The 14036-nt window shown below is 46.9% G+C and overlaps 1 protein-coding gene across 2 annotated transcripts in view; it reads left to right on the top strand.

Moving 5' to 3' along the window:
- LOC128119569 (disks large homolog 5-like) overlaps positions 1-14036 on the top strand; it is a 97534-nt gene that overhangs the window by 69804 nt on the left and 13694 nt on the right. Inside the window, exons 5-7 of one of the 2 annotated variants that reach the window (XM_052752900.1) lie at positions 318-518; positions 5112-5177; positions 7894-8267. In XM_052752900.1, the coding sequence (XP_052608860.1) occupies positions 8210-8267 (58 nt within the window). In that variant the 5' untranslated portion in view covers positions 318-518; positions 5112-5177; positions 7894-8209. Of the gene's footprint in view, positions 1-317; positions 3718-5111; positions 5178-7893; positions 8268-14036 lie in introns of those variants that run through there. The other variant, XR_008221568.1, reaches the window with a different exon arrangement.

Genomic DNA, 14036 nt, shown 5'->3' with positions numbered 1-14036 from the left:
CCAGGTGCCCCCAAAGATAAAGAACATCCCACAGTCAGGTAGCATAGCAACAGAACAATGGACCCTGACCAGTGACCTTATCACCTAGCACAACATCCTGCAGCCTCACGACCTGCACGTCCCCCTTCACCTGCACGTCTCCCCTCAGCTGCACGTCCGGCTCATCCTGCACATCTTGCACCCCTTCCCTCCTCCCTGCCCCCTCCCCCTCCCATGCTATATAAGCCTTGCTGAGGAAAATAAAATTTGCAGCTTGATCAGAACCCTGTCTTGCTGTCTTCCTTTGTGTCTCCCATCCCTTTCATTCTCTCCCACAGGTGGGTCACCCCCATTGAGACCCCGCTGGCCGGGGCAACTGGCGCCCGACGTGGTGGCTCGACCCTTGCCTCGTTGGGAGTTGAACATCATTCTCCAGGAAAGTCCAGACGTCTGGTGGAGATATACTTGCTGATCATCCGTTGAGACCGCCCGACTTGACACCCTTTCTTGACGATCTGGAGTAGAGCAAGAAGGATGAAGTTAGTCTAAACTTCAGACTTAACCATGGGACAGGGAAGTTCTTCCCATGATCTTTTCATTAAGGGCATTAAAGAGGCCCTCAAGACACGAGGGATAAGGGTTCATAAAAAAAGACCTTGACAAATTCTTTAGTCACTTAGAGGACTGTTGTCCCTGGTTTCCCCAAGAAGGGACGATTGATGAAAAACGTTGGAAAAGGGTGGGTGACTGCCTTACTAACTACTACCACGTCTTGGCCCAGACAAGGTCCCTGTTATAACCTTTTCCTATTGGAACCTTGTTAATGATATCTTCAGGATCCAAAGGAACCCTCCCTCCCCTGACATCAAGTCGGTTATTTCTCAGGGACAAAAAGTCATGAAAGAAAAATCTCGTCCCCCCTCTTGCACTGATTCACATCCCCCCTTCCCCCGTGCATCCTCTCCACTCCCCCCGACCCCTTTCACGAGCGCCCTCTATACAGGAGATTAAAAATATGGAAGAAGGAGCCCAATCACCCCCACCTCAGTCTATCTACCCCTCCCTCCAGGATCTAGACCCACCCCCCCTTAACCCTGGCAATAAGGCCGGTCAAAAAAAAGAGGCCGCCAAATATCATAATTCTGATTGGCCACCTCATGCGTCCTTGGCCCCCATAACCCCCCTCTCACAAAAGCCACTCCCAACAAAGACACCATACAATCTTACTCAGCCCCCTCCTTATGATGCCACTCCCATTGCCCCCTTTTGTGCCCCAGTCATTGAGGCCCCTGTGGGTTCCCGTGGGCACTCCCAATGCTGACCCCTGATGATCCAGAAATCCCCCTAATCTCGTAACAGAATTACAGCGCCTACAGGGCACACTTCGGGCTTGCAGACAGCACCTAGCCCTTATAAAGGAACTATGCTCTCTTGATCAGGAGCTCTCTGATCTCGCCCTGGGTGCCCCCAAAACTTGGCCACTACCAACCACCTCATGTCCTAGATGTGGCCATGGCCTTCATTGGGCAAGGGAATGCAAATCTAAAACCGACGCCCATGGTCGCCCACTCCCTGCCTGTCAGGAAACTTTCTTCGGTGCCAGCCTCTGGCTCCTCAGCTCCGGGGAGCATCCCATGGGGCCTTGCAGGCTGCTCCCCAACTGTCTGCTCCCTCCAATGGGCAACCCCTGGTAGCGCAGGCTTGGACCACTGTGCTGCCACCGACACAATACTAGACCCGTCCCAGGGCTCCCAAGTCATCTCTACCGGGATTTGGGCCCTCCTACCCCCAGACACCCATGGCCTTATCCTTGGCCATGCCTCATCCACCTTAAGAGGTGTCCAGGTCTACCCCATAATTATTGATAATGACTATACAGGAAAAATTAAGATTTTGGCATCAGCACTCCAGGGTCTTGTTGCTGTCCCCAGCGGCACCCACCTTGCCCAGCTGGTTACCCTTCCCGTGCTTTCCTCTGAGAACCCCATTCAGTCTGCCCAGCCCTGAGGAGCTTCTCAGACTGGCTTATCAGAGGCTTATTGAATTCAGCCTATTTCCCACTCTTGACCCACACTTACCTTTAAACTAGATGGCAAAAAATTCAGGGGATTCTGGATACTGACGCTGATGCCACTGTGATCTCCCAAGACCACTGGCCCGCCTCCTGGCCCCTCACCCCCTCCCTCACCGACCTCAAGGGCATAGGTCAATCCAACAACACCCTCCAATCCTCTAAAGTTCTAACCTGGTCAGATGAGGAGGGTAACCAGGGTACTGTCACCCCCTTTGAGGTCCCTGGGCTCCCTGTCAACCCTTGGGGCCGAGATATTCTCTCCCAAATGAAAGTTATCCTCTGTAGCCCAAATGAGGTAGTTATCCAACAAATGTTATGCATGGGCTTCATCCCAGGAAAGGGTCTTGGTAAACTTCAACAGGGCCGAACCCAACCCGTCGCTCCCGCTAATAAGACAGACAGGCTCGGTCTTGGCTTTGAGGGTTTTTAATTGAGGCCACTGCTCCCCCTGTACACCATGCAGACAAAATCACTTGGCTTACCCATGTGGTAGATCAGTGGCCTCTGCCACAAGAGAAACTACAGGCAGCTGAGATGTTAGTACAGGAACAGCTCGCCACCGGTCATATTGAACCATCCAATTCCTCCTGGAATATGCCCATCTTTGTCATAAAGAAAAAATCTGGGAAATGGAGACTCCTCCAAGACCTGCGAGCCATTAATAAGGTTATGCAGCCCATGGGCGCCCTCCAACCAGGCATGCCCTTACCCATCGCCATCCCTGAGGCCTATCACAAAATGGTTATCGATTTAAAAGATTGCTTCTTTACCATCCCCCTACACCCTGATGATTGAGCTTATTTTGCCTTTAGCCTCCCTTGGGTTAATTTTCAGGGCCCCATGCTCTGCTTTCATTGGCACGTCTTACCCCAGGGAATGGCAAATAGCCCGACTCTCTGCCAAAAGTTCATGTCTCAGGCGGTCGACCCCATACACCAAAAATGGCCCTCTACTTATATCTTACATTACATGAATGACCTTCTTTTGGCCGCCCCTAGCTCCTCCATCCTAGAAGCAACCTTCCAAGATCTGTCACAGGCCCTTTATGCTGCTGGACTACAGCTCGCCCCTGATAAGATCCAGCACTCTGCATCCTTTAGTTTTCTGGGCCTTGAATTGCATTCCAATCGAGTTTTGGTCCCACGCATCCAGCTGTGCACAGATAACCTTATCACCCTTAATGATTTTCAAAAATTTCTCGGGGGCATTAAGTCACTTCGACCATACTTAAAACTCCCTACTGCTGATCTTCTACCCCTCTATGACATTCTTTGGGACCCCAGTGAACCCACCTCCCCCCCGTCAATTGACCCCGGCTGCCCATAAGGCCCTGTCACTAATCACCAGGGCCATTTCCTCCCAAGCCTCTTTTCAGATTGATTATTCCCTCCCGCTGGTTTTTGATGTCTTATCTACTCCCCATGTGCCCACCGGGGTCCTTTGGCAGAGCTCCCCTTCCACACTAAGGGCCCAGGATAAACTTAAGGGTCATTCCCTCTTATGGATTCATATGCCTGCCAGTCATACTAAGGTCATTCCCACCTGTCCCCAACTTGTCTCTTCTGTAATCATGCGCAGTCGCCAGACCTCTCAACAGATCTTTGGTAAGGACCCAATTACATCTTAACCACCTACACCCATGAATAAACTCAATTTTTGTTTCAGACACTGGATTGTTGGGGTGTTGCCTTCTCGGGGTTCCTGGGCCTTCTTGACAATCACCTCCCCAATGACCCAGTTCTTCATTTTGCATCCACTCATACCTTTATCTTCCCAAAAGTCATTTCCCCCAGCCCCTTGCCTGAGGCCTGACCGTCTTTACCGATGGGTCAGCCAGTGGCACTGCAGCTTATGCTTTTCAAGATCACTCGTTTCCCTTTCCTTCGCCCTTTCGTTCAGCTCAGCTGGTTGACCTCTTTGCTGTTCTGCAGGTTTTTCAGGATTTCCACAATTCCCCCCTTAACATTTACACTGATAGTGCGTACATCGCTCATTCCATTCCCCTTCTTGATACAACCCCCTTCATTAAGCCCACCTCCAATGCCACTCCCCTTTTCGCTCAAATTCAACAAAAACTTAGAGAACACTCCCATCCTGTTTTCATTGGCCACATTCATGCTCATGGGGAGCTTCCTGGCCCCCTCACAGAGGAAAACACCCTGGCTGATACAGCCACTCGACAGGTTTTTCCAGTCCTACAAGAGCCCATCCTGTCAGCTTCTCGCGCCCACTGCCTCCACCATCTTAATGCCAAAACCCTTCTGTTAAAGTTCAAAATCACAAAACAGCAAGCTAGAGAGATAGTTAAACAATGCCCTTCTTGTATAGTCTCCCATCCCGGCCCCCATGTTGAAGTTAACCCCCATGGACTCCTGCCTAATATGATTTGGCAAATGGATGTCACACATGTTCCTGATAGACAAAAATATCTTCATGTTTCTGTTGTCACATTCAGCAGATTTATTTTTGCCTCCCCTCATACTGGTGAGGCCGTCAAGGACGTTATCGCTCACCTCCTGGGCTGCTTCTCTACCTTGGGTATCCCAAAACACATAAAAACAGACAATGGCCTAGCATACATCAGTGGAGGACTTAAATGGTGCCTCCAACAATTTGAAATCTCTCACACTACTGGTATCCCTTACAACCCTCAAGGTCAGGGCATTGTAGAATGAGCCCACCAGACCTTAAAAACATGGCTCTCTCGATTAAAGATGTCTGAGCTTTCCTTTGTCTCCCTGCCGAGACCGCCTGAGCCATGCCCTCTTTGTTCTTAACTTTCTCACCCTGGATGGTGAAGGTCAACCAGCGGCTGACTGCCATTGGCACCCCTCAGCAGATGCCAGCTGCCCTTTGGCCATGTGGCAAGACCCCCTTACAGGCGTTTGGAATGGTCCAGATCCTGTACTTATCTGCGGCCATGGCTCCGCTTGCATCCTTGACCAGGCACATGACGCCCCACGCTGGCTCCCTGAGCACCTGGTCCTATCTGTAAATTTACCTAACATACCCAGGGGATTGACTGGCCCCCCTGAGGACCCTCCTTCTTCTCTTCCAGATGCTAAAGGTACCATCAAAGACCAAGACCCCAAAGAGATGGAAACCACCCACGAAGCTGCCCATTGTGAGTCAGCTGGCTGTCTGGGGTCTCATACTCCTCCTTCCAAGCCATAGCCTCTCTAGCCTACCCTAAAACACCAATCGCCACCAGCCCTTAAACCACATCTGGCAGGTGCTGACAGGGTGACAAGATGTCATCTGGCAAACTTCCCTAGTCACCCATGCCCCCTGGTGGCCTGACCTTTATCCCGACTTTTGTAAAATGGCCGCCTTAACATCCCCTGATTGGCATGTTGATGATCAACACCCTACCAGAAGGGCTCCTGAGCTTTTTTATTCTTCTCACAACCCCAGGTCTGGACCCCTGGGTGTACAAATCAGGGCCAGAAAAAAAACTCAACACCCTCCATTTTTATGTCTCTCCTGGTCATCATCGGCCTTGCAATCTTCTCCACAAATGTGGGGGAGCTGGAGATCTTTTTTGCAAGTCCTGGGGATGTGAAACTACCGGCAATGCCTATTGGCATCCCTCTTCTTCTTGGGATTTTATTACTGTTACCAGCAATTATTCCATTGGGCATGTTAATACTCATCATGGCACCCCTGATTGTTCCTCCTGGTGCCACCCCCTAAAAGTTACCTTCACCGAGGCTGGGAAACTCATTCAGCTTGGGAGGTGGGCCTCACTTGGGGCCTTCACCTATTTCAGGAGGGAAGAGAAACAGGCGTCACCTTTATCATCAAGCTTTTAAAACAGCCTGTCAATTTCCCTAACCCTGTTGCCATCGGTCCCAACTCTCTTCTCAGCAACAGTGATTTTCCTACAACCAATATATCTCAGACATCCATGGGTTTTTATCCCATGTTCTCACCTCCCCCACCAACTACCAAAGATATAATTACCACCCTTATCACAAAAACCTACCAGGTACTTAATACCTCCAAGCCTGATTTGATTGACTCCTGCTGGCTTTGCTATCATTCTGCCCCCAAATTTTATGAAGGAGTGGCTGTTGATGTAGATTTCTCCCTAACCACTGACCCACACAATTGTCACTGGCAACAGCCACCCACATCTCGCCTTACACTTTCCCAAGTTATGGGCTCAGGCTGCTGCCTTGTCACCCAAGGCACTACCATTCCCCCTGTTTATCAACCCCTTTGTAATATCACAGATAACCTAAATACCTCCCTTAAGTCTGGATATCTTCTCCCTGCCAATGATACTTGGTGGGCCTGTACTGATGGCCTAACACCGTGCATTTCTCTTCATTTAAATAATCCCTCTGCCCCCTTATTCTGTATATTGGTTCAACTTATCCCTAGGCTAACCTATTATTCCCCAGATCAATTCTCGGGAAGATGGGAAGAGAAGACTCTGGCAGAGATGGCTGCCCTCATGCACCCCCCATCGCGTGAAAAGGGAACCCGTGACTGCAGTCACTCTGGCTGTCCTCCTGGGGGTCGGGGCTGCAGGGGCTGATACAGGCATAGCTTCCCTGGTTTTATCTAATCAACATTATTCAGAGCTTAGAATTTCCATAGATGAAGATATAGCACAGCTTGAGTGAGGCATTGCGGCCTTGAATCCTCCTTCACCTCCCTTTCAGAGGTGGTCCTCCAAAACCGCCGAGGGCTCAACCTCCTCTTTACAGCAAGGAGGCCTCTGTGCTGCTCTTAAGGAAGAGTGCTGCTTCCATACTGATCACACAGGAGTAAAAAGGGATAGCATGGTCAAGGTCTGCGAAGGCTTAGAGCAGCACAAAAAAGAAAGAGATCAAGAGCTAGGCTGGTTCCAAAATTGGTTCTCTACATCTCCCTGGTTAACCACCCTCCTGCCGTCCCTTCTGGGACCCTTGGTTGGCCTCATTCTTGTCTTAACATTCGGCCCTTGGGCCTTGTCTCGACCAGCTCAATTTGTGCGTGGTCAGCTGGCCGAACTTCAGGCAAAACAAATTCAGGTTCATTACCATCGCCTCTACCTCCATGATTGTGGTCTCAATGAACCAGATAAAGACTCCATATCAGCATAGGCCCCTCTGCTCAGGGGAGGATGCACCTGTGCCTAGGAGCTGGAGCCCACTGCATAGGGGATTGAGGATGCAGCTGGGACTGCAGAAGGCAGGGAGACTAAAGTACTCTACCATCCTGAGTGCCTTGGATGACATGCTCTATTGCACGGCAGTTATGCAGACCCTATACTCTTTCCTCCCAGATTCAAACCCGCCCCCCTGTAAAAAACTTCATCATTCCAGCTTCCTTTGGGACATGTGGGTACGCCTACATGGACCAACAGTCAACAATGGAACTTATCAAGGATAGAGCCTCTGTCACCCCTCCCCCATCATGGCAAAAACATTTGGGCCTCCTTTCTTTGTTTTGCTATATGTATAGAAGGGGGAGATGTCAGGGACCAAACATGAACCATGGAAAAGTACTAGCTAGGCCAGAGAACAAGCCACAGGCCCTAAACCAGATGCCCCCAAAGATAAAGAACATCCCGCAGTCAGGTAGCATAGCAACAGAACAGTGGGCCCTGACCAGTGACCTTATCACCTAGCACAACATCCTGCAGCCTCATGAACTGCACGTCCCCCTTCACCTGCACATCTCCTCTCAGCTGCACATCCTGCACATCCTGCACCCCTTCCCTCCTTCCTGCCCCCTCCCCCTCCTATGTGATATAAGCCTTGCTGAGGAAAATAAAATTTGCAGCTTGATCAGAACCCTGTCTTGCTGTCTTCCTTTGTGTCTCCCATCCCTTTCATTCTCTCCCACAGGTGGGTCACCCCCATTGAGACCCCGCTGGCTGGGGCAAACACTGGAAGATCAGAGAGACAGAACAAGCCACAACTAACCTCACCTGGCCAACTTCTTAGCTGATCTTGTTTCCTCAGACTGGAAGCCTCTGTGTCCTCATATCCAAATGGCTCTCAGCTGAACTGCTGCTCAAAACCTAAAAGCTTAACCAGCCAAATGCTTAACCAGCCAAATGCTTCTAGTTTCTGGTCCTCACGCCTTATATACCTTTCTGCTTTCTACCATCACTCCCTGGGACTAAAGGCTCGCTTTCTGGGATTAAAGGCGTGAGTCACCATGCTTAGCTGTATCCTTGAACACATGGATTTCTGCCTCTGGAATGCTAGGATTAAAGGTGTGTGCTACCACTGCCTAACTTCTATGTTTAATATTGTGGCTGTTCTGTCTCTGACCCCAGATAAGTTTATTAGGGTGCACAATATTTTGGGGAACACAATGCCACCACACAGAAAGCATAGACAGGTAGACCTCTGTGACTTCAAAGTCAGCCTAGTCTACAGAGTGAAATTTAGGATAGTTTTGGCTGTAGAGTGAGATCCTGTCTCAAAAGACAAAATGAAAACAATAAAAAGAAGTTACTCAAAAAGGTGGGGCATAGTGATGTACACTTGTAATCCCAACACAATGGATGCAGAGGCATTTGGATGTCTGTAGGCCAGCACAGGCTACATGATGAGTTTCAGGACTACATACAGAGACCCTGTCTCAAACATCATCAACAATAAGAATGTTACCAGAAACTGCATAACACATGAACCTACACATGAGAATAGTTTGTGAATGTTTCAGTAAGGATCTAATATCCAGGACACTAAAAATTTTGCTTCATTTTCATTTTATGTGTATGGGTGTTTTGCCTGAATGTATGTCTCTGCAGCACATCATTGCACTGTCCACAGAGGTTGGAAGAGGGCAAAATGTTTTCTGGAACTGGAGTTAGTGAGGGCTGTAAACTACCTTTTGGTGAGTGAACTGCAACCTGGGTACTCTGCAGAGCAATTATACAGTGAAATTTTTATTAATATATCTGAGTAGTAGGTCCCAGTAATTGGTACTTTGAATTACAACTTGCAGAATATTCCAAGGTCAGTATTTGTTGCTCTGTACATTCAGCAGAGGTTACCATTTATAATGGGAGCAGTGCATTCAGTAACTATTTGATAAATTAACATGTACACTTGGTGCACATGCATTTTCCAGGTATTTCTGGTTCCTACCTATGTGGAAAGATGCTGATGTCTATGTACCATCACTAATATAAGGCTAACATTTTTATTTTAAATATTGGGTTAATTTAGTTTTATATTCATATTTTTATTTTAAGTTCTTTGAGACAATTCTATTCCTGGAAGTGTGGCCTAAGTTCAGCCTAAGGCAAGGGCTGCAAGCATCAAGCATGAAGAATTTGCACAGATTTAATGGTAAATAGTCATAGATCCCTTAAGGACCCATCTGTTAGAATATCTGTAAGTAAGATCTCTGAAATCTTTTTAGAAAATAAATGTGAAGGTAACATAAAGGGCTGTAGTTGTTAGGGCACATCACTCAATAATGTTAAAGCAAAGGGATGATGGCTGCATTAACCCATTCTATGATGATTTAGCCAAACTCCCGATGGTGTGTACTATGCAGAGAAAGGAAATGTTAAGCAATAGAAGACACAAGTTGCATTTTACTAAAGAGTACACACTTAGAAAAAAACTCTTGGAGCCAGAGAGAACAGAAGTAATTATGTTTTGGGTATATCACTTTTCTTTTCTAGGCAAGTGTCTAAGCAGAGATAATACATTTACATACCTCACAATATTAAGGACTTTAAGAGGCAGTGGACAAAAACAGAACTGGGTCTTTCCTGCAAGCTTTGGGTGTCCTGGAATGATGTTAGAGAAGATGGCTTGCTTAGTATGGTGACCATGTGCTGTACCTGCCTCTCACTTCCAGCATTAGCATCAGCATCAGCAAGGTTCTAGAGTGATCAGGCAGATAACCTGGGCATCTCCATCCACATGAGTGTTTGTGAATTTTCTCTTGGCTTCTGAGGTCAGACTTGAGGGTTGTGAAACTAAGCTGTATCCTGTGCCACTCTAAATGAGCTTGAGGAGACTGTCCCCTGGTTACCTGAAGGATGTAAAGGGAAGGAAAAAAGCTAGCTGACCAATGAGACTCTCTTTTCTGTAGAGTGATGGGTTAGGGTTGTCATCCAGAGACTGATAATCTCAAAACTACATTTTGAGAATCTGCTAGGCAAAGTCTTATCTACCAGTTCATTTTCTGAACACCTTCCATGTGCCAAGGGTAGGCTGAGGGAAAGCATTGTGAGGGTCAGGTGCTGGCCCCTGTCAGCTGAATCTCAGGGCATTTGGAAGATAATGAATCCTCTTTTGGTATGAAACATCAGTGAGATAAGAGGTAGGCACACACAGAATGGTTTTGTGTATATTTGGCTAGGGTGGATAGGTGTATCTTCTGGGCTGGGGAAATGTATTCATGGAAGTGTGATGTCTCACAATTAAGTATTGAAAAGGCCAAGCTGTCTGAATTCCTAAGGATACAACTGGCTCCAGGCCTCCTTCTTAGTTGCTGGAATTTGCAGGCAATCCTTTATATCTTGCTTTCTAGATTTTTTCACATCTCAGATTGATTTGCAAAGTCATATCTCTCACATTTTCTCTCTATCTCACTTCTCTCCTCTGCTTCTTTACCCCAACTCTGCTCTGCATGTTCATAAAAATTTTCATACCAGTTTTGGCACATGCTTTGCTCTTATATTTCAATAGGTCCTCAACTTGGTCTCTACAAGACCTATTTAGAAATAAAGCTAATAATGACATTTACAGAATTGGGGCTTCAGCATCAGAAATGACAGAGATCACCTGACAGACTTCATCAGCCCTTGGTTCCAAGGAACGTTCTTTGGTGGAGAAAGTCCAGAGATCTGGAGAACATGCATTCCAGACTGACAATGGGGCGGCTCTTCTTTACAGGGACCATCAAAAGTAGAAAGGTGAGGTTAGGTTATAACAAAGCTCTTTGATTCAACAACCCTGAGCCTCTCCCTTTGCCTGTCCTTCTCATGATCTCCTATGTGTATTGGACCCAAAGGTAGCAGTACCAACCATTCCCAAGCATGTAGAGTGTAACAGGTGGCTCCAGACCAAGGAATTTAACTTTTGTTTGCTGGTTGAAACACCATAATAGTGATGTACATCATGTTCTATTCCATGATCATTGTATACCTGGTGTATGTGTGTGTGTGTGTGTGTGTGTGTGTGTGTGTGTGTGTGTGTGTGTGTGTATGCGTGTGAGTGCATATGCATGTGCATGTGTGTTTCCAACTGACTTGCCACTGACTTTTCCTTTGTCTATTGATTCAAGATTTGGACCATCATACACTTCCTAGGACTGTTTGTTCTAAAGATCTGAGGGCTTAACTGGGCTCATGTGTCTACAGCCAGACCTGTAAAGAGCTAATTGCTGGGAGCCATCCCTAGTGGTGGATGGGTCCTGCAGAGGATGTAAGGCATCGGGGTGGGGGAGGGGAAGGAAGTGAGCCAGGCCATGGTGGTCATCAGGAGAACCTTGCAGCCTGACTGACTAGCAGCCAGTGTTTCTTTATTTATACAGAATTTAGTTATCAGGGATATATTCATGATGTTCTAAAACATAGAACGTATCGTTTTTGGTTTTGGACTCATGTTTCACTTCCTTTTGCTCATCTTTTAGTCATCATTAATAAACTATGACAGAACAGAGTTATTATTTCCAATCATTTTCCCTCAAATTTTGACATCATTAATAAACAGAGTTATCATTCTTACTCATTAACCCCATAGCCCAATTTTTGGAGAATCTAGAGGCATTTGACAGCCTGTGCTCAGGCTGGTTGCTTTGGTTGCTTCAAGGACACTAGACCAAACCAAAAATCTTCAACCACTCTGGGCATTTTGCCATATCTCAAGCAATGTATTATTAACTCTCAGTGGTCAGAGTGCCCAGGAAAAATCCTCAGGCTAAAGCTGCTGCAGTTATTATTCAAATTCTGGCATAATACAATCAATGTTCACATTTATGTCTTTATAGAATTTGTCTATATGTTTAATCCTCGCATTCTGTTGATCCTTGGTCATATGACATTATAGTGGCTCTACATGAGCTAACTTCTAAGAGAGGGAGGTCCTAACACCTCATACTTTTATCATCTTTTCACTCCATACTTTGCTCATCAATATGTCTCTGTGTAGGGCAGAGTTGTATGCCACGTAATTGTCTGAGTGTACAGTGGGAAGAGCCTTGTAATATGAACTGTGGCCAACTCCTCTAGCCCATCAGATCTTGTTGACCTTTTTGAATTTACTTTGTTTTGAATATCTTGTTTCGGTGTAAGTATAGGGACAGATGTTTCAAGAGTGTCTCATAGCCTCATGAAGAGACCTCTGGCTTCTTCATATGTCACAACCTCCAAGGTGTGAGGAAGGCCTTCAAGTAGATAAGCATATCTCCCTAAAAGCAGGTCAGGAATAGTATGTTCAGGACTTTCCTGGGTAAGCTTAGAAGCAGAATTCCTGGGATAAGGCATAAATGATTCATAAGGAATTTTCCATCAACCCAATATTCTCAAATTGTACAAATATTAAAAGTGCCCCAAGTATGTAACAGGTGGAGATGAAAACTGAAGGTGGCATGCCAGCCATCATGTGGCTCAGTTTTGCTGTATCTTTGTCAAGCAGCTGTGCTGGTTTTATAACTTCTGCCATTACGTTCAGATATGACTGTGCCAGCTAATCACATCTTCACTCACAGCCTCATAGCTTGAGTGAGCTCTCTTTACTCTCAAGGGGAAATTTTTATCACTACCCATTGGTGTGGGATGGTCTGTATGTCAAGTGTGTTGCTGATTGATCAATAAATAAATCACTGATTGGCCAGTGGCCAGGCAGAAAGTATAGGTGGGACAAGGAGGAGAATAAAGCTGGGAAGTGGAAGGCTGAGTCAGAGAGACACTGCCAGCCACCATGATGACAAACAGCATGTGAAGATGCCGGTAAGCCATGAGCCACGTGGCAAGGTATAGATTTATAGAAATGGATTAATTTAAGCTGTAAGAACAGTTAGCAAGAAGCCTGCCACGGCCATACAGTTTGTAAGCAATATAAGTCTCTGTGTTTACTTGGTTGGGTCTGAGCGGCTGTGGGACTGGCAGGTAACAAAGATTTGTCCTGACTGTGGGCCAGGCAGGAAAACTCTAGCTACAACCTATGTGACTTCTCTTTGTTTTGAACTCACGAACCTCTAAAAGTCTGAGGATATTCCCCCATAATGCTTATTTAAGAGGACTCATCGCTCCTACTCCCCATCATCCTGACCCAATTTCTTAGCATCATTTATTTCTCATCATACTGACTATGGATCTGAAGCAGGGGAAGAGCCATTCCTGTACAGTGTTTTGACAGTGAGCCTTCAACTCCCCATAGATAGTTTCTAATGAAGCAGAGAGCTAGATCTCTGACTTTGGAAGGAGAGTGTGCCAAAGAAGTTTGTGTGACCCCCCCCAGGGAGGTTTCTGATCTGGCACCTTGGTTTCAGGTCAGTTTGGAGTGAAATAGTTATTAGGGAGATAAAGGCTGTACTGTGGACATCAGCCGACTCCTCCCTGGACATTCTACTGTATCCTGTAGAGCCCTGGCATTCTATGTGATGTCACCGGTGTTGTGGTAACACCAACTGCCCTTCAGGCATCTGTCCATTGCCGAAAGGTTTCACTTGCAGCCATGTTGGCAAGACTGAGCAGGCTCCTTGGGAGACAGAAGGGAGAACATAACGAGACTAGAGAGAGGCAGAAGGAAGCTGGCCTTCATTCTCAGTGCCACACATCAAGAAACAAATGGTTCTGGGGAAAGCTCAGTGAGTCCTGAACAAGGGATGGGGAGCTTCCTGAAGGAGGAAGGCTCCCACTGGGTTTTTCACAATGGGACTCAGGATCTTGGAGCTTTTTGGAAGTAATTGACCTATTACGCTTCTCTGAGTTCCTAAAAAGCAGACCTGGAGTTGAGGATTTCTGGTGGATAGTTTGGCAGAGAACCAGGAATGGTCAAGCCTGCAGTTG

The sequence above is a fragment of the Peromyscus californicus genome, unplaced genomic scaffold, assembly GCF_007827085.1.
Source record: "Peromyscus californicus insignis strain IS unplaced genomic scaffold, ASM782708v3 Scaffold_24__1_contigs__length_46423439, whole genome shotgun sequence".
Taxonomy (NCBI): Eukaryota; Metazoa; Chordata; class Mammalia; order Rodentia; family Cricetidae; genus Peromyscus; species Peromyscus californicus.
This window is presented reverse-complemented; position numbering and strand designations above follow the sequence as displayed.